Source organism: Perissodus microlepis, chromosome 5, assembly GCF_051167445.1.
Source record: "Perissodus microlepis isolate ML-2025 ecotype Zambia chromosome 5, ASM5116744v1, whole genome shotgun sequence".
Taxonomy (NCBI): domain Eukaryota; kingdom Metazoa; phylum Chordata; class Actinopteri; order Cichliformes; family Cichlidae; genus Perissodus; species Perissodus microlepis.
This window is the reverse complement of record NC_140465.1, coordinates 17,279,001-17,297,943: the sequence shown is the minus strand read 5'-3', so window position 1 is coordinate 17,297,943 and position 18,943 is coordinate 17,279,001. Positions and strand designations below refer to the sequence as shown.

Below are 18,943 nucleotides of genomic sequence, written 5' to 3'. Positions count from 1 at the left end.
CATCCAATTTCATCTGATTATCCAATTCATGGTGGCAGGAGGGACTGGAGCCTATCCCAGCTGTCATAGACACCATAGACAGGTTACCAATCTGTCACTGAGCTAAATAGAGACAGAAAATTCATCTTCACAGGCATGGTGATGCAGTGATTAGCACTGTTGCCTCATAACAAGAAGGGCCTAGAGCCTTTCTCTGTTGAGTTTCAGTATTCTTTCCAGGTAACTGCATACAGTCCAAAGACATGTGTGGGATTAGGCTAATGTTCAACTCTAAAATGACCGTAGGTGTGTGAATTGGGTCTTTTGCCAGAAGTGAATTTATCCCAAGTGGCCACATCTGCCATTAAAAAGCGAGAACGTAAGTGACGTAGTAGCCCATCCATCTCACTATCCATCACAATTCACAGGTGGTGGCAATATTACTTGTGTGGAGTTTGCATGTGCTCACTGTGCCTGTACCGGCTTCCTCCCACAGTCCAAAGACATGCTTTTTAGGTTAATTGGTGATTCTAAAGTGGCTGTGGATGTGAGAAGTGCTTGAATTGTATAGAATAAAACACTGCAGAAATGTTTGGTTAAAATGTGACTTTTAGTCTAAAGTGCTCTGAGTGGTCAGTAGAAAAGCTCCAAATGCAAGTACATTACATTAAAATCCATCCTAAGGTCAAGGAGGCTCAAAAACAGTCATTAATAGTGCAAATTCCTATTATTCACCGGCAAATGAAAGAGTTTGAGTTCAGGAGTATTATGACTACACTGAAATAAAAAGCATGAAAATATATGTATCAGTGTGTCACTGGACTGACTATATTACTTTTGTTAACACGGTGATAGAAAGGCCCCGATATCCAGTCCCACCACCCTTAATGTGGGAGTCAACAAATAGAACCACTCACAGCATGATCATTAATGATAAGATCATGATCATCACGTTTTAACAAGATACAAGTGATATACGAAAAAGTGTGGCAAAATTATATTTTGAGTTATCAAAAAGTTTAAGTAGGAGTAGTAGTGGTTTTTGTGGAAGGATGAACGCTAGACACGTCTAGCTAAAGCAGAAGTGCCAAAATTGCAGTTCCTCTAATAGCCACTAGATGGTGTCTTGTAAAGCAAGTCAAACCTGACAGTCTCCCATGTTAAAACAATGCTAAATAGCGTTAAAGACCATGTTTAAAATATAGCAAAAAACAATTATGTACATAGGATCTTTTAAGATAAATATCAAAATTTTTAACAACAAAATACTAAAACATGAGAACAAAAAAATTACTCCAAAACAAGTTTATAAATCTAAGTTTTAAAAACTAATCCACCAAGTCCACAGATCTCAGGCTCAGAGGGAGAGATGTGTTTTGTACTCTATCTCTATCTTTGTATGCTGCAGAGCCAGCAAGCCCTCATCACATGACCTCTGGGACATGCTGGAGATATATGGATGCAAAAGTTCACTGATGTACACTGATGCTTGTCTATTATAAAAATAAACCAAAACGAATAAAATAAAATAAAAATCTTAAAATGTACACGGAAGTTCATCGGGAGTCAGTTCAGCTGAATTAGCAACAGTGTGATACGTGAGTATTTAGAAGAGTTTGTCAGTGGTGCAAGCTTGAAAGTTCCAAGGAGGTCTTGTTAAGATAATAACCATCAAAACAAATGAGCAACTTAAACCCAATGAAGTAAAGACATGAAAAATATTCAGTCCAGTTCAGAGCATGACACAGTGGAGTTTGACTCAGTTTCTTAAGCGATTTAAAGTGATAAAAGCAAAGATGAACCAGAGATTTATTGAGCATTCAAAGTGAAAAATCAGTCAAAGGTTACCCCAAGATTCCTGCGAGAGATGCTAGAAATGTGTATTAATTTGTTTATAAAGATAGAGGGGGCCCTTCCATGTGCAGCACATTGTGTGAAGGGTAGTGTTGATGGAATAAACAATGGCATGGAGGAGGGAGAACAGTAGGCTGTTTCCATTCCCTGGGAGTGAGGTGGAGGTGATGTAACCAAGGTGACAGTGTGTTTCCAAAAAGTTAAGAGAGAAGATGGTTCAAGTTTTCCCTTAGCAGCTGCATCTTTTTGCTGAAGACTTAGATTCATCATTCTCTCCAAATACTATGGGCTCTGGGAAGTCATTATACAACTCCACATCTGTCCCCTGTGAGGCCTGAAAAAAAAAAGCCAACAGAGTTTTGAAAAGTCCGCGGTCACACAATGCCACAATATATTCCAAAACCAACATTTTTTCCCCTAATTCCATAAAACTGTAACTCACCTGTTTGAGTGTGTTACATGCAATTGTCTGGAATGCCTGTTCTAGATTTGTGGCATCTTTCGCACTGGTCTCAAAGTAGGGGATGTTGTTCTTACTTTGGCACCAGGCTTGAGCCCTTTTGGTGGTCACCTGTGGATATACAATATCATTAATAATCATCTAAATTATACTCACTGGATGGTGTCAGGCTGGACCCCTGTTTGCTTTCAGAACTGCCATATTTCTTTATAACAACAAAGTGCTGGAAATATTCCTCCGAGATTCTGGCTCATTCTGATTTGACACAATCACACGGTTGCTGCAGATTTGTCAGAACAGTGTGGACACTTTGTAAATGCTCCGTTTTCTGTATTAACTGATCATAAAGTATGATCCAATGTTTAAGTCAAAAGTACAGATAGACACACTATTCTTATCTTCTTATCTTTAGTTGTGGGCCCACAACTAGGTCAGTTAGCCTAAGTGCTAAACTATCTGCCTTTATAGACAATTTATCTAACAATAGACTGAAGAATTTCTAAACTTTGAGATTACTTTGTGACACTTTATGGACATCAGCTATGTTTAAAACACTAGTTTATTAAGCTATGTACAAATGGCATGAAACAAACATCTTTATTTATCCCATACAATAGCCTTTAGCCAATAGCCAATAGCCTTTACTCCCTCTGCTCAGTATTGTAATTTCTCCTTTCTCACACATCTGTTATGTCCCCTAAGACGTCCAGCGGACGCGGAAAAAGCAAGAAGAAGTGTTGAGGCAGAAAAATAGTGAAGGAGGCACTTTTAAGAGCAGAAATATATTTTCTTTTAATTATTAATTAAACTAAAAGATGGACAAACTGCTATCAAAATAAAAACAAAATAAATAAACAAAATAAAACTCAGCAGTTGATTACTATACAAAAGAATGAGAAATGTAAAATGATCAAACACACCCTCCTCTCCAGAGAGTATGAGTAAGGAGCTCCTCTAGTGCTGGAGCTTTTTCTTCAGCAGCAGCTGAAAAACCAGTATACAGGCTGTCACTGCCACTGACTGGATTTGTGACGCAAGACTGCAAACAGCAAGAGGCACCATGAGATGGGAGGTTCCCATCCCACAAAAACTTTGTGCAGTAATCTCCACAAACCAGCTGTATTGTTTATCTTTTGGCTTTTATCTTAGTTTAAAGATGCAGAATTTCTATAGGTCCTTTGTATTCACTAAAGTTTAACCAATATGTTGCCATGCCCATTTCCAGTTTTTTGTTGTACTTTGGAGAGCTGCCTAGTATTCGCAATCTGTTAGCAACCGAAACAATTTCAAGGAGGTTTTTGGTCAGCGGATACACATGTAGCTCCATGTCCTGAGGGATGTACATGTAGCCCTCAGGACCAGAAGTTGCCAGAGGGTCACTAACCAGTCTTTAGGGCTGTGTGACTAGGATGTTGAAATCTTGACCCTTGACCTTATGTAGTCACAATTATTGTCACACATCCAAAGTGGCAGCCAAATAAACATCACACCTCAGTAGCGTTAGATGCAGAGCACCAGCAGTTCAAGTTTCTCTTCTCTCTGGTAAAATGATCGTAGCTTTGACCAGATGTTTATCTGAGACTTCTAAAACACCATCAGTAGGCGTCAGGCACAAGGATGGTGTCTGAGCTTTTTATAAACCAGACCGTACTCAGCAGAAAAGGCAGAACAAGCTTCCGGGGACTTATCTGTAAATTCACACTGCAGCATTATGGCTCACACATGCTGAGGCCAGTGCAGCGAAACCTCTATGCACTTGAATTCAGTGAAAAAAGGTCTGAGTTCTGTTCTCAGAAAACACTTGAACTGGGTGAATATTTCCACAGGAGACACCTGTGCACCTACAGTAGCAGAACGAGAGCTTATCAGCTCCAATCGCTGCAACCTAATATCTGTCTCAGCCTCAGTTTCTTTAGTTTAAACTCCCACCAATGCTGGAACTCGCTCTATTGTCCCTGCTCAGGCTGACATGGCATGCAAGATGGACCTACAGCTTAGCATACATTTTAAAACTAAGAGAAGGTTTAACAGAGAAATAATTAAATTGAATGAGAAGATCTGGCTCTTCCAACCCTACCGCACTCAGTGCTTTGGACTTTCCTTCCTAGCTTTGATTGACAGACACTAGAAAAGGTTTTACTCTGCTTTCATTTATGAAACATATCAGAAAAAAATTGTCTTGAAAGTCTATCTTTAAATCTTATCCATTTATAAATAGACTTGAGAGACAAAATCAACCTTGATTTCATAAGAGGCTGCTTTATCTTTTCCCTTACCTTAGTCATATCTGTGGCATGTAAACAGTCATCACATTGTTACTAACAAAACAGAAAGTCTACTGCTCCAGCCGTCTTACTATAATATTTAGCAGTATTTCCTCAAAGATCATCCTAATTGCTTTCTTATATAAAAACAGGCAAATGTTATGTTATACAGTTTTACCTGGTCAGTTGATTTCTGTCCCCTGATGTCTGCTCATTCAGGTACATTCATCAGTGTTTTTAAATAATATCAAGTGTGATTTAGACAATCGGTCGATAACACTTCAGGCAGTAATTTAATAGAAACACAAACACTTCCATCAGTTTTCATTTTAGTCAACATACATCTATCAGCTAATCTTTTAAAACACAAGCACTTCGTTTACCATCATGAGCTGGAAAGCACCTGCATTCTTTCTGATAGGAAATTCAATACCAGTACTGTGAAGTAAAGTTATCTATGCTATGGCAGAGACAGCCTTCCAACAAACATACTGAACCCGGACCTTTTTGTCTCAGGAATCTCATACCAACCTCTCTGTTTTCCAAGTCAATCTTGTTGCCTAGCACCACAAATGGGAAGTTCTCGGGATTTCGAGGGCTGGCCTGGAACAGAAACTCTTCCTTCCAGTTGTCAAGCGATTTGAAGGTTTTTTGCGCTGTCAAGTCAAAAACCAGCACACAGCAGTCTGCTCCACGATAGAAGGCAGCATTCAAAGACTGGAACCTCTCCTGGCCAGCTGTGTCCCAGATCTAGGCAATGAAAGAGAAACGCAGTTAGTACCAGGACACCAAGACTAGAGATAATGCAGAACAACAACGTCCTACTAAGGACCTGGAAATGTCTTTTCTCAATAAAGCTGTGCTTGAAGCTTTAAACATTAAATCTTCATTTGTCCTCATATGATCAAAGAGTCCATCTACTTTTTATGCCACACCTGCAATACAACAACCTGGTCTCCAACCATCACCTCCTTCGTCATGAAGTCTGCTCCTATTGTGGCTTTGTACTGGTTACTAAACTTCTTGATGGCATACTGGTTCATTAAGGAGGTCTTCCCAACACTGAGAAAAGAAACAGCAGCACAACAGATATATGAATGTGGTTAAAGCTTTTTTTAATTTCTATTCCAAGTTGAGTTTAAATAAAAGCAGCATGTAGTATAGACAGGTTGAAATATGACTGCTTCAAACATATCACCAACCATTTTAACATGTGGTCTGTATAGCAGTATAGCTGGTTATATTGTCTGTATTCATGTGGTAAAGGAAAATAAAACAAGAGTAGGGTAATATTATCCATCCATAATAAGAGAATAGATTCAGTAAATTCATTTTCATCTTTGATCGGTGCAAATACGTAATAATCCACGTGAGTGAGAGAGCGGTGATTGGTACGAGGAAGCAACTCTGACAATCAAGAAAAATGTTTGTTTCGCTCTCAGTTGTGGATATCTGATACACAGCTTTGTGTTGTTATGCACACTTAAACCACCTTTATTAAGTAGTTTTAAACATTCCCTTAAACAGTATTTCAGCAACTAAGGTATAATTGTGCATAAAACAATAGGATTAACTAAGTCTTACATGCGAGATACATAGTTAATATTCTGACTGGCAACAGCTTATTGCACAACAACAACAACTCGTGCCAACGACGAGGTAACACACTTTAAAATTACATTTAAAATACATTAATCTCAAAACCTCACAATGAATCTCCCAGGAGGACGACTTTCAGGAGAACCCTCTTCTTGGATGTCATTTTTCCACAGCTGCATTAAGACAAAACGCAAGAGAGTTTAGTTACTAATGCTTTCCTGACTTCCTGTGTTGAGTTTTCATGGCCCTGCACCAATCATGTATGAATGCCACTCATTCCAGTCATGTACCTTATAACCTGTTTGGCAAATCAATCCAACTCCTCCTCAAACCAGGTGACATCAAATGTTTCAGCTGATTTCGGTGTCACTAAGCTGACAGCACACAGATTTCAATTCACTGTCAAGCTTTGTATGGTATAATTATGCAAAACAACCACAATCACAAACATGAGTTCTGTGTCAACATGCATTGATTAAAGAATTTGTTTGCCACACTGGATATGACTGATCTAAGCCGTGGGTCAGCCACATCCAGTGTGTCAACTGGATCTAACTGTTGTGTAATCTTTTTTGAACACGTAAGTGAATATAAGTAAGTGAATATATATTGTACTGCTACCTTTAAGTGTCGTGATCAGCTGATATATTTTAGAGCCCAAAGCTTGAAGTAAAAAAAAAGAAAGAGAGAAATTAGATTGTTTGTAATTTTGAGTCTCTGTCTCTGTGTTATTTCCTGTTTTATTTTGATAGTCTCTTGTGTCACGTGTTTTGTTTTGCTTCCTTTTTCTTGTTTTCCTTGAGCAGTTTCAGCCAGTGTTTCTCATTTCCCTAATTATCTGGTGTGTATTTATTGTCTGACTCTCTCTGTTTATTGTTGTGCCCCCCCTCTCTGCTGTGTGCTCCCTTGTTCCTTGTGTCTCCCCCCTAGAGTCCTAGTTTTGTATTCCTGGCTCTAGCCCTGTCTTGTTTTGCGTTTTATTTTTGTGTTTTTTTTTATGTAAAGACTCCAGCGTTAAAGCTTTTTTGAGTTCTTGTCTCACAAGTCATGCATCTGGATCCTTATCCTGCCTGCAGCACAGCCATTTCATGACAGATTTCATAAGAGGCTGCTTTAACTTTTACCCAAACCTTTGTCATATCAGTAGTAAACGGTAGTCACAGTTTTACTGACAAAACAGAAAAAACTAGTGCAGCAGCTCTCTGACAGTAAGCAGTATTTCCTTAAAGCTGATTAATAGCATACAGGTGTATTCCTGACTCAGAATGTCCTTTTAGAGCTCAAACATGCATTTTTCTACCAGTAAACTATAAGCCTGTTGTGTCTGGCCTAATTTGGCCCACTTTGCAGTGTGTTACATTTTGCAGTTAATGGTGGAATATCTAAGAGGGAAAATATTTCACAAACTGAATTGTTGCTGTTACAACACTCGAATTCAGCGAGCTCTTTAGAACAACCCATTCTTTCACAAATGTTTTTAAATGTCTCAGTGCTTGAGCTGTGGCAATGGGACTGAAAACACCTGAATTTAAAGATTTTGGGGAATGAGGTCCAGTAATTTTGTCCATATAACATATCTCAGTCTTTATACTCTGCACAATATCTGTTGGAAAAAAGTTGATGGTAGTGTCAGACAGAATTGAAAAAAGAAATCTGTTGCATGTATGGCAACAGATTTCATTTTGTCCTCAAGCTTGTTGGTACAAGAAATAGTTGTTGTATGATCAGACAATCACGGGTAGCTGCGTGACCTGCAAGTCACAAATGAAAGAAAAACTATTCAACACAGAAAACAAACGTGACAGGACACGTTTGCCTGCAACGCTGGCACAAAGATGTCTAGCATATTTATTTAACATAGACTGTCTATTTAAAGACGTCAATATTCCCCCAGACAAAATTTCACAAAGAGGAAGGGGCATTTTACGATGCTTTTTATGGACAGAAGCTTTATCCCTGCTGCGCAGGGAAAAAGCCTAAATAACTTTTTATGTCCTCCATCATTTTTCCTGAGGGGTGGTTTAGGAGTCATCAGCGGATCAGATTGTCTGTAGTTAGATCCCCAGCTTCTCTAGTCTGCATGTTGAACCCTGAATTGCCATGTTTGCAGTTATCTTGGGGGGGATTTACCCTGTTTTCATTGAAGTTCATTGTTCCATCCTGTGTTTGAAACTTTTGAGTTCAGAAAATTTGAAATGGGTGAACAAGGAAGTGAGTTAGTTCCAACTTGAAAATTGGAATTGCCACTGAAAATTAGAAGCTGTAGTGCCCCTACAGGCCACTTGCTGCCTCTAAAAGTAAGGCAAACAATGCCCAGCTAAATAGGTGGATTTTTCTAACTCAGATGGATAAAATTAGAGGCCGGGCTGCTTTGACAGTCATGCACTGTTTTAACTGATTGCTCAGCTACATTTTCCTCTGTAAATTTGATCTGCTGAACTGGACCTTGGGACAAGCTGATGCTTTTAAGAGAATAATCTGACCAATGGTGGTGCTTCACTTTTGGTGGAAAAAAATTACACTAGTCTGTTATAGTAGTTCAGTTTCTAAAAATGTTAGATCAGCCCTTTTGGTACCATTCAAAGTAACCCCTGCCCTACCATGTGATTGGCTGATTAGATATTTGAGCTAACAAGTAGTTGAACAGGTGTACCTAAAAAAGTAACTGATAACAATAGTTAATGACTTAAAACATGAAGCACAGTGCATTCAACACCTATACAAGTAGTTTTTTCTCATTTACTTAAAAAAACAAAACAAACCATACCAATAACACTAACTGGTTTACAGTGAATTCAAACGTTGTGAACTGAAGGCCAAAGTAGATGGAAAAAGTAAAAAAACAAAACAAATGTATATCAGTTCTCTGCATCTGTGATTAAGGCTTCACACAATTACACACCTGAGGGGGTGTCTGAATGGAAAAAGAAACTGAGAATTTCATCAACCATACATACACTGAGACACAGAATGCCAGACTGTTAATATAGTCAAGAGTTTTATTATTTGATGTCCGAATTTTCTTTGACAACATTGTTTGCATTGCAGTAATTTTGTTCTTATAAGGAGGAGTACTACCAGGACAAATAACTGGATATTTTCATTAAATGGAAAGATAGAATATCCATTTGATTTCAGTCCATTATACCTTCACCATCTATACACTGTAATACACAATCCGTTAAAAATATTAAGTACTTAGCCAACCTGAGCTACAAGCAGATAGATAGAACAGCAATAACAAAGACATGACAGAAGACAGGTGTAAGCTGTGTTGGTGATGCATATTGTAATTCTACAGCGAGGAAAGACGTCTGATGAAAGGACAGAACATATACAGCAGTAATAGTAGCAGTACAAGTAATGTTACACAAAAGGCCAATATTAATATATCAGGGACAATTAATCCATGTTCTACACTGACTTATTAAGTAGACTCAGCTTTTACTTTGAGTCTACTTAATAACATTTCTACTGTGCTGTTTAGGCAGTTATAAACCCTTTAAGCACAATCTTGAAGGGCAAAGGCAAAGATAATCACCAGAGTGTTCAACAAATTCTCAGGACATATCAAAAAAGGAAAGAGTGAGGAATTCTAATTTGAAAGGCATCTGGCAGCAGACGTTGCCCAAAAATCAGTCATCCCTGTATAATTTTTAAAGGCAAAAAAAACATACAAAGTGCAAAAAGAAAGAAAGTGTTTCAGATTGGCTTCAAAAACATCATCAGCCAATTAATACATCTGTATATATACTTCAGCAAGATTATTCATTGACAGATAGGCAAAAGAAAGCAAAAGAGAAATCAGAGAATGCGAAACTTGGGATGCTGACATTAGCCAACATCGCCTCACATTAAAGATAATCAGCTAGGACATCTAGAGTTCCCAATTGCACTCTGGAAATGGCTCCATCTTGTCCCCTTAGCGTGAATGTCGGGCATCATCTGCACAAATGGGTTGCTGGGACAGGAGATCACTCACAGGAGATCAAGTCAGGGACCGTGAGGTCAGAGTGGGGCTGGGGGGTGTCATTTTTCTCTTGTGTGATCTTTGGGCGCTGGACTCGTCAACATATTTTACAAGAGAACACTAGTGTATTAATTTGTGTATTAATTGTGAGGGGGACACATCCATGTGCAGCACATTGTGCGAAGGGTCGTGTCAGTGGAATGAACAATGGCATGGAGGAGGAAGACCAGTAGGGAATTCCCTTCCCTGGGAGCGAGGTGGAGGTGATGTAACCAGTGACAGGGCGTTTCCAAAAAGCCAAGAGAGAAGATGGTCCAAGTTTTCTCTTAGCAGCTGCAGCTTTCTGTTGCGGGTTTAGGTCCTTCATTCCCTCCCAGCTTTATGGGCCCTGGGAAGTCATTATACAACTCCACCTCTGTCTCCTGCAAGGCACCAAGAAAAAAAGAAGTTAAGTAAAGCCGAAAGATTTTTTAAAATTCAACAATCACACAATGCAACAACCCATTTCAAACCCACCACCAGCACACCACACACACACACCATTAACCTGTAACTCACCTGTTTGAGTGCATTACGTGCGATTGTCTGGAATGCCTGTTCTACATTTATGGCTTCCTTCGCACTGGTCTCAAAGTAGGGGATGTTGTTCTTACTTTGACACCAGGCCTGAGCCCTTTTGGTGGTCACCTGTGGATATAAAGAGAGATTGAGTCCATCGACAACAACAAGCTAAAATAAGTTGTAAAATACAATAACTCAATTTTCTGCATTATTTGATTATGATATAGGTATTGATATTTAGGTCACAAGCATACAAAGTCATATTATGCTTATAAAAAAAAGATATTCCCAGTGCTGGAGGAAAAGTAAATGTTGATTTTTCAGCTACATTTGGGGAATAACTGCTCAACAAGCATTTCTCATAGGTGAGTGCACAACTTTCAGGTGGAACATGTATCATTTGTTCTCACAAACTGCTTTTAATTTGGTTTTTGGATGTCTGGCGTGAATAGCTTTACTGAGGTGTCAATTTGTCAATTCACATTGTAATGTTGAAGTCTATGCTCTGATTATGCCACTTCAAAGTGTGGATAAGAGTTACTTCAATGTTTAGAGTTACTATCGTTGGAAAAAAGCCACTCTGATATTGTTATGTAACACATAAACTTGAGGCGAGCTTTCCAAGCTTATACAAAGGCCCAGTCAAGGCATGCACTTCACTAGCCACAAGAAGCTCCTCTGCTCAGGTGAAGTGACTTTTGTAGTTTCACCAAGTCCTCTAACATTCCTTACACAGCAACCCCATCAACACCTGCGCTAATCTTTATGGTCACAGCAAGTCTTTAATGATTTAGTCTTTTCTCCTTCTACAGATCCACCAAACAAAGCAGCGCAACAGTAACAGCCACAGTGTGCTGTGTGCACTTACAGCTGACACGCACACATAGTTAAAGTCATTCTTATAACAACGAAACTAGAACCAGGAATCTCATACCAACCTGTCTATTCTCCAAGTCAATCTTGTTGCCTAGCACCACAAACGGGAAGTTCTCAGGATCTCGAGGACTGGCCTGGATCAGAAACTCATCCCTCCAGCTGTCAAGTGTTTTGAATGTATTGGGCGCAGTCACATCAAACACCAGCACACAGCAGTCTGCTCCACGGTAGAACGCAACACCCAAAGACTGGAACCTCTCCTGGCCAGCTGTGTCCCAGATCTAGGCAATGAAAGAGGAACAATAGTTAGGCACACCAGGATTAAAGATAATACAAAACAACAACTCTCAATAAAACTGTGCTTGAATCCATGAAAACTTAAAGCTTCATTTGTCCTCACATAATTTAGTCCTCCGACTAGTTATCATACCACACCTGCATTGTAACGAGTCGGTCGTCCACCATCACCTCCTTCGTCAGGAAGTCTGCTCCTATTGTGGCTTTGTACTGGTTACTAAACTTCTTGTTCACATACTGGTTCATTAAGGAGGTCTTCCCAACACTGAGAAGAGAAACAGCAGCACAACAGAAATATGAAATATGCAGCAATTAAATTACTGTGTTTGGTGATATATGAATGTGGTTAAAGCTTTTAGAATTTCCACCAGCTTGAGCACATTGGGTATCCATCTTAATCGAGACAAGCTGATTTTAAATACAAGGATCCACTACATATAAGACGAATGATGACTGCTTCAACCATATCGCTAACCACATTAGCAAATGGTCTGTACAGCAGTATAGCCACTTACAGGGTCGTAAAGCATGCGATAAAGGAAACTGAAATGCTGCATGCTATGATGATGTTATCAGTGTGTCATTCTTGTGGAACAAGAAGACACACTCAGCAAATTTAACGTGATCCTTAATCAGTGCAAACAATTACTGACCTGTGAGGGTGACAGAGCACCGATTGGTACAGGTAAGAGAGAATGGTGAACAAGTCCAAAGAGTAAAGGCTTTGCCTCACTCTCAGGTGTGGCTACCTGCCAAACTGCTATGTTGTTGTTATACATAAATAAATACAAGGACAAAACTAAGGTATCTTCACACAGTTAACAAACCATTTCAGATGCTTTAACTAACTGCTTTAACATCCTAACTCGTGAAATAACCAGAAACCCCTCTTAACCCTATACTACAGCCTGCCACGCCATTCAGTCGTTGCGGGCTGTGTCAACCTGAAATGTAGAATTTCTCAGGAGGTGCACATTAGGCTATGTTCTAAATTAAGACGTAGATTTCCTACTGAAGCGTACAGAGAACTGTTTACATCATAACCTACAAATTCATCTTACTGGTCAATCAGCAAAGAACCAGAGTCAACTTTGGTATTCTTTCCAAGTGGTCATATGATTCAACAAAACAGGGATCATTCCTATTTAAATTTTTGCAAGTTAAAATATTCAATGGCCTGGAGTTACATTTCAGCCTGGCTTAACAATAAGAAATGAATGAATGGTGGTTGATTCAACCTGTTTGGCCATTATGTTTTCCTTACATATAAAATACTGTAATTTATTGGTGAATCATATTATCAAAGGGATACTAAAAAGATTTCAGTGTTCTCAGGTTCACCCAGCTTTAAGGTTTCTTATGAAACTGTTTACTAAGCTTTTTTTTTTATAAATTATTGTGAAAAATTAAAAGTTCCCTTGAAACCATGTTTGAATAACTGTAATATAAAAACTACTTTTGAAAGACGGCATAATGAGCATGAAAACTGAGCTTGATAGCAATAGTAGTGATTAGCAGCAGATAAGGGCTGTATATACAAGAAGCACAGTTTGTATTCTGCCTGGCGACAGCTTATTGCACCACCACAACAACTTGTGCCAACGAGGAAGTAGCGCAATGTAAAATTAAATTTAAAAGACATTAACCGCAAAACAACAATAGGAAAAAAAATTGAATAGTTTGTGTGACTCACCCTGAATCTCCCAGGATGATGACTTTCAGGAGCACTTTCTTCCTGGATGTCATTTTTCCACAGCTGCAGTAAGACAAAAAGCAAGAGGGTTTAGTTACTAATGCTTTCCTGACCTCGTCATAGCAAGTCACAACCTAACCACCAGCTGTCTATATACCAGGAACAACATAATCAATACAAAAAATAATTCAGTTTCTTTACAGACTGGCCTATTGGACAACTTTATGTCTTGAGTTTCATGGCCCTGCACCAATCATGTATGAATGCCACTCATTTCAGTCATGTGCTTCCTAAGCTGTTGGGCAAATCACGAGGAACATATCTCTCTCTCTCTCTCCCTCTCACTTCAACACACACACACACACACACACACACACACACACACACACACACACACACACACACACACGGGGAGGTTGCTTCTAAGAATACTGACTCCTCCTCAAAGTCCAAACCAAGTGACATATGAGATATTTTCTGCTGATTTCACTGTCACTAAGTTGACAAACCAATGCTGCACAATGTAACGCTTAATACACCGTCAACCATTGCAAGATATAATTATATAAAATGACCACAGTCACAAATACAACATGACTTGGGAGACAACATGCAAATAGATGTATAAATAAAATTAAATCTATTTTTTCCCAGAATCTATACAAAAGTGAAAGACACATATTAGTCAATTTGGGGCTAAAATGTTGACTAAATTCTGGAGAATTGGACAAAACAACTGGATCTGACTGACTGACCAATGGATTATGTCAGCCAGAGTGGGTATGCCACTTTAGTTTGAGCAAGAGTGGTAGTTAACTGTTGTGCAATCTGTGCCTTTTCTGAACACTCAAACACTCTTCACTGCTCAGGGATGTGCACAATTTTCCCCAATACTCAGAGATTTCAGCAAGAGCTTACCCAGTGCATGATTAAGTTAATATGTGTTGTATTATACTGTATCACCCCCTTTAAGTGATCAATTGTTTATTTGAGAATGCAATGTTTGAAATAAATAAAAAGAGGAAAATTAGATACCTTGGTGTTTCACTAGGACAAAAAAAAAAAGAGATTTTGTCAGCCAGTATCATTATACAATGCAAGACTGAAGCTGCATCCACACAGAAAGTGATTTGCTTCAACAAGAGAGCAGAGAAAGTGAATGGCATTCAGCGATTAAGAGCAACTAAGGGTGAAATAACAGCTGGCGAGGTAAAGTTGGTGGAAACCAAGAAACTTCACCACCACCAGGCGAGTGATTGAAGTGAGTGAAAATTAGAGTGCACAAAACTGTTGCTTGACATATAATCTGGTAGTAAATACGTTAGAACATTACTTAGATAACCACAGCCTACGATGTCCACAAGCAACAAGATGTCAGCTTTGATGGGATCGGCGATGAGTGCTTCGCTTCCAGTGTTGACGCAAATCTGACCTTATAGCAAATCTTTTAAGTTCTGTCCAATTCTGCAGTGGGTTCCAGTGAAAATGTATATTAATGTCTTGAAGGGCTATGTATAAACCTTTCCCATATACAAATAGACTAGATAGACAAAATAAAATGTGATTTCTTAAGACACTGCTTTATCTTCTCCCATACCTTTGTCCTATCGGTGCTATGTAAACACTGATCACAATGCAACTGACAAAACAAAACCTGGGAAAATTACTGCACTGTCAATAAGGAGGGCAGAAATAGCAGATGTCTGGCAGTAACATGTAGCAGTATTTCCTCAAAGCTAAAGATGATCCTAATTGTATATTATAGCAGTATAGTATACAATTAGTAGTATACAAACATCAGCAAGGTTTCACCAGTGTATTACAAACATGGCCTCCCACTGGGAATTTTCTTTAAGAAAAAAACAAAACAAAACAAAAAAACCCTGTAGCCTTTATGATTGCTAATGTGCCTGAAATACCTTACTGCTCCAGTTAGATTGTGTACATGTTTTAAAAAAAAAAAAAACCTTTAAATTTAAATGAAACCCGCAGCCTGATTATTGTTTTGAGAGTCAGAAATTCCTCTGAGCTGGAAAAGTACCATATAACGATATGTACTGTATATATTATACACTGTGGCAGTGTCTAATTGTCAAGTCCAATTATGTTTCTCCTTTTGGGTGAAAAAAATACACGAATTGTATCTTGTTTTGGTGGTGAAGCAATAACCTTTTAGGTAACATTTAACAGTAAACATGAACACTTCATTTCAAATTGCATGCATCAGTTTACTAAAGTAAAACACAACCATAAGCTGGAAAGCACCAGCATTCTTTCTGAGTGGAAATCCAATACCTGTGAAGCACAAAATAGTTGACAGTAGCATGAACAACAGCAACACACTGTCACGGAGGTGTGCTTAAATTAGTCACATGATTACAGCAGAAGCAGAGATCAGACATTTAAACTTTCATGAACAGCAGTCCATGATTTCTCATTAACAACTACGATTTCTGACAGGCGGTTCAGTCCAAAATGAGATGGTGGCCTTTCACTAATATGATCAAAACAAATTAAATAATTTCTTCTGCCTGAATGAATATACAGTATTTCTCAGTTAAGAAATGACTGTGCATGAATTAGGCTCATTATTATTTATTATTTTAAAAACCAAGTCCAAGTTTTGGACTCCACCACAGTTTCTCTATGCTCATACATTTCTGCTCAGAGCATCTAGTCTTCACCTCTGACATGGGTTATAAATGCAAACCAAACAACACAAAACAAACCCTAAACTAAAAATAGTTTTGGAAAGCAGAGTTCAGACAATGTTCAGTCAATTACTCCAGGTCACAGAGGGAAGCCATCATCATTTGTCCTTGTTAACCAGCTTCTACATGGGAAACAGATGCTTCAGTAGTGAAGGATCATCTTTTTAAACGTGTGTATTTTAGCTATAACAAGTATGAGTGAAGAGATAGATATGCTGAACAACGTCAAAAGACACACAAATTAGGACTAATCCAAACTCACAGGGCTGTTTGCAGCGGAGGACCAGTTTTTCAACTCCAACCATTTAATTAAAAAACTGTGCAAGACCATATATGTGTCATCATACTGTGCACAGTATTTTTTTTTAATGAAACAATAAGAAAATGGTAGACGTAAATGTCAGACAGCATCTGTCATTGAAAAGTAAAATACTCAAAACCTGAATAAATGTATAGCAAGATGTTTCTTTTCTGTCTCGAGCCTGTTGGTACAAGCAATGGGCGTTGTATAATTAAGACAACTTGAACGACGTGTAACCGCGTGACCTGTGAGCCACAAGCGAAACGAAACCCACTTAACGCATAATACAGACATGACAGGTCAAGATTCCCTAGCAACACTCAGACATCTATAACATCTGTTTAACACAGCCTGTAGACAATAAGGGTGAGGAGATCGCTTAAAGGTCACACTGACCAGGATCAAGATGTAGCCAAAGAACACAGTGACGAGTAGCTAATCAGCCACTCGGTGATGTGTAGTTCTGAGGTAAAAATCCTTCTCTGTGTGCATGAGCATTAACACCGTTTAAAGACACCAATATCCCCCTTCACAACATTTGACAATGATGAGTTTTTTTGTTTTTGTTTAGGGTTTTTTTTTTTTTGTTGTTGTTCTTTTACGATGCTTTGGCCGACAGACCAACCCCGACTAGCCGGTCTCCTTCCTTGTTGGATTCGACCCAGAGGAGCCACAGGCCGGCCTTGTTTTTGCCGAAAAACACCTCACCACCATTAGCAGCTACAGCGTCAGGACATCCAAAACACTGACAAGTGGGCAAACATTATACATATAAAGAGTTTCTTGTCGTCTCAAAAACTTACTTTCAGCTCGTAACACACGGTAGAGGAGACTTGCTCACCGTATCGAAGCCGGCTGCGAGAAAACTAGCCGTTGTTGTGCAGCGCAGCTAGCGTCAGTTGCTAACTAGGCGTTACGTTAGCTAGCGTTGATTTGGCAATGTCCCGTTTGAGATTCCCAGAAAAGTTTCTGACGTCGACACCAACAAAAACCGTGTCGTAAATTCACGAGGTAATTTATCTACAAATAGTGTTTAAATTTGGCACTTGCCTTAAGGCTTGCCTGCCTACAAGCCACCCAACCAGCTAACTACCTAGTTCTCCCTTGTCTTCTTTCACTTCCGCCTCCCAAACAACGCTTGTGCCCTACGTCAGACGTAAACAGCCAATAACAACCCCTTCTGAAATATTAATTAAGGCCCGTATAACTTCTCTATCCTCGACTTTCACAGCCCATTAAATGCCACAGCTCGGGTCTTTTCAGAGAAAACATTAATATTAGTACTGATTCTCAACCCTGTTGCCATTCATATAAAACAAACATGACAGACACGTATTAAAAACATTAAAATAATATTAAACTCAATTGTCCTAATTTTACCCATTTTATTTTATGGATTTCTTAGCTCACAAAGTTTTAAACTACTGCCTTTTAACAGTTTGAATTATTATTTGTGGATGTGTCTATGGTGTATTCGGGCAAATGTTTGAAAACAAAAAACTGAAATCAGTGAAACAAAAAAGTATGTGACTATGAAAAGTGAAAATTTGGGCAAGGTTGATTTAGAAACTTGCCTAAACTCCTACTAAGTGTAAGCTGAAACTGAATTAGTATTCAGTATGAGTGTGACTAGCTTTAACTTAGTGGTCAAGAAATTAATATTTTGTTCAATAAAGTTTTCAAGTTTCAGAGTATTGGTATTAGGGTTGCACCAAACATAATACACAACAACTAAAATATTATAAAATACTGTAAAACATTTAAAATTCTTTAAGCGTAGATTGCAGAATTACCCAGGCTTTGAGCACAAATGCTAACCTGCTGATGTTATGTATTGATAGATTACAGTAAACACTGGGATTAAACAGGCAAGTTGCCAAGCTTTCAGTTAAAAATTAACTCCCACACTGAGACAGATCTGACCACATCATCACCCTGACTCGCATGATTTTTATCAGGTGTGTGCTTATTGTCCTGGTTGCGTTTTTTTCACAAGACCTGACTTTGTACTAGATAGGTCCCACTGGATGACATAACAGATAACTGGGCTAAACCTGACAAGTCTGTTGCCTGGATATATAATAGAAAGCCATGTTGGAGCTTTGTAGTCATTCTGATGCCCCTTAATGCAGACTCAAGTAATTACAGTTCCCTAAATTGATAATAAATCGGCTTCAGAGCTGCTGTTCCACTTTATTCAAAAACACAACCAATATTTTAAATCTTCTAACATAATGAGTGAGATGATGAGCTGCATATTCCAAGTAATTCTACATAACTTTTACAAAACATCCAGTGAACATGAGCATTTTTTTTTCAGTGGGAAACACCATTCTGGGGAGGCACCTTGAACTGATCTTAACTAATCTAACTCTCAA

General features: G+C 38.7%; 2 protein-coding genes across 2 annotated transcripts; both read right to left on the bottom strand.

The window, feature by feature from the left end:
• Positions 1–417: 417 nt before the first annotated feature.
• On the bottom strand, positions 418–6,396 carry LOC146387049 (ras-related protein rab7-like). The gene is made up of 5 exons (XM_084928384.1): positions 6,267–6,396; positions 5,493–5,619; positions 5,089–5,307; positions 2,276–2,404; positions 418–2,167 (listed from the first exon to the last, which is right to left on the bottom strand). The coding sequence occupies exons 1-5, from the start codon at positions 6,317–6,319 to the stop codon at positions 2,063–2,065; spliced, it is 633 nt and encodes a 210-aa protein (XP_084784510.1). The 5' UTR covers positions 6,320–6,396; the 3' UTR covers positions 418–2,062.
• Positions 6,397–9,141: 2,745 nt separating this feature from the next.
• Positions 9,142–17,702, bottom strand: LOC146387048 (ras-related protein rab7-like). The gene is made up of 6 exons (XM_084928370.1): positions 17,369–17,702; positions 13,554–13,616; positions 11,999–12,125; positions 11,626–11,844; positions 10,685–10,813; positions 9,142–10,548 (listed from the first exon to the last, which is right to left on the bottom strand). Exons 2-6 carry the CDS (start codon positions 13,604–13,606, stop codon positions 10,453–10,455), a joined length of 624 nt encoding a protein of 207 aa, XP_084784496.1. The 5' UTR covers positions 13,607–13,616; positions 17,369–17,702; the 3' UTR covers positions 9,142–10,452.
• Positions 17,703–18,943: the final 1,241 nt, after the last annotated feature.

What these genes read in the sequence shown, in the direction of transcription:
- LOC146387049 (XM_084928384.1), bottom strand. Translation starts at nt 6,319, where the DNA reads ATGACATCCAAGAAGAGGGTTCTCCTGAAAGTCGTCCTCCTGGGAGAT. An exon ending in GTCCTCCTGGGAGATTCATT is followed by an intron (nt 5,620 to 6,266) that starts GTGAGGTTTTGA and finishes TTCTTTTCTCAG; the next exon opens with TGTTGGGAAGACCTCCTTAA. An exon ending in CATGTAACACACTCAAACAG is followed by an intron (nt 2,168 to 2,275) that starts GTGAGTTACAGT and finishes TTTTTTTTTCAG; the next exon opens with GCCTCACAGGGGACAGATGT.
- LOC146387048 (XM_084928370.1), bottom strand. Translation starts at nt 13,606, where the DNA reads ATGACATCCAGGAAGAAAGTGCTCCTGAAAGTCATCATCCTGGGAGAT. An exon ending in ATCATCCTGGGAGATTCAGG is followed by an intron (nt 12,126 to 13,553) that starts GTGAGTCACACA and finishes TTCTCTTCTCAG; the next exon opens with TGTTGGGAAGACCTCCTTAA. An exon ending in TTGACTTGGAGAATAGACAG is followed by an intron (nt 10,814 to 11,625) that starts GTTGGTATGAGA and finishes TTATATCCACAG; the next exon opens with GTGACCACCAAAAGGGCTCA.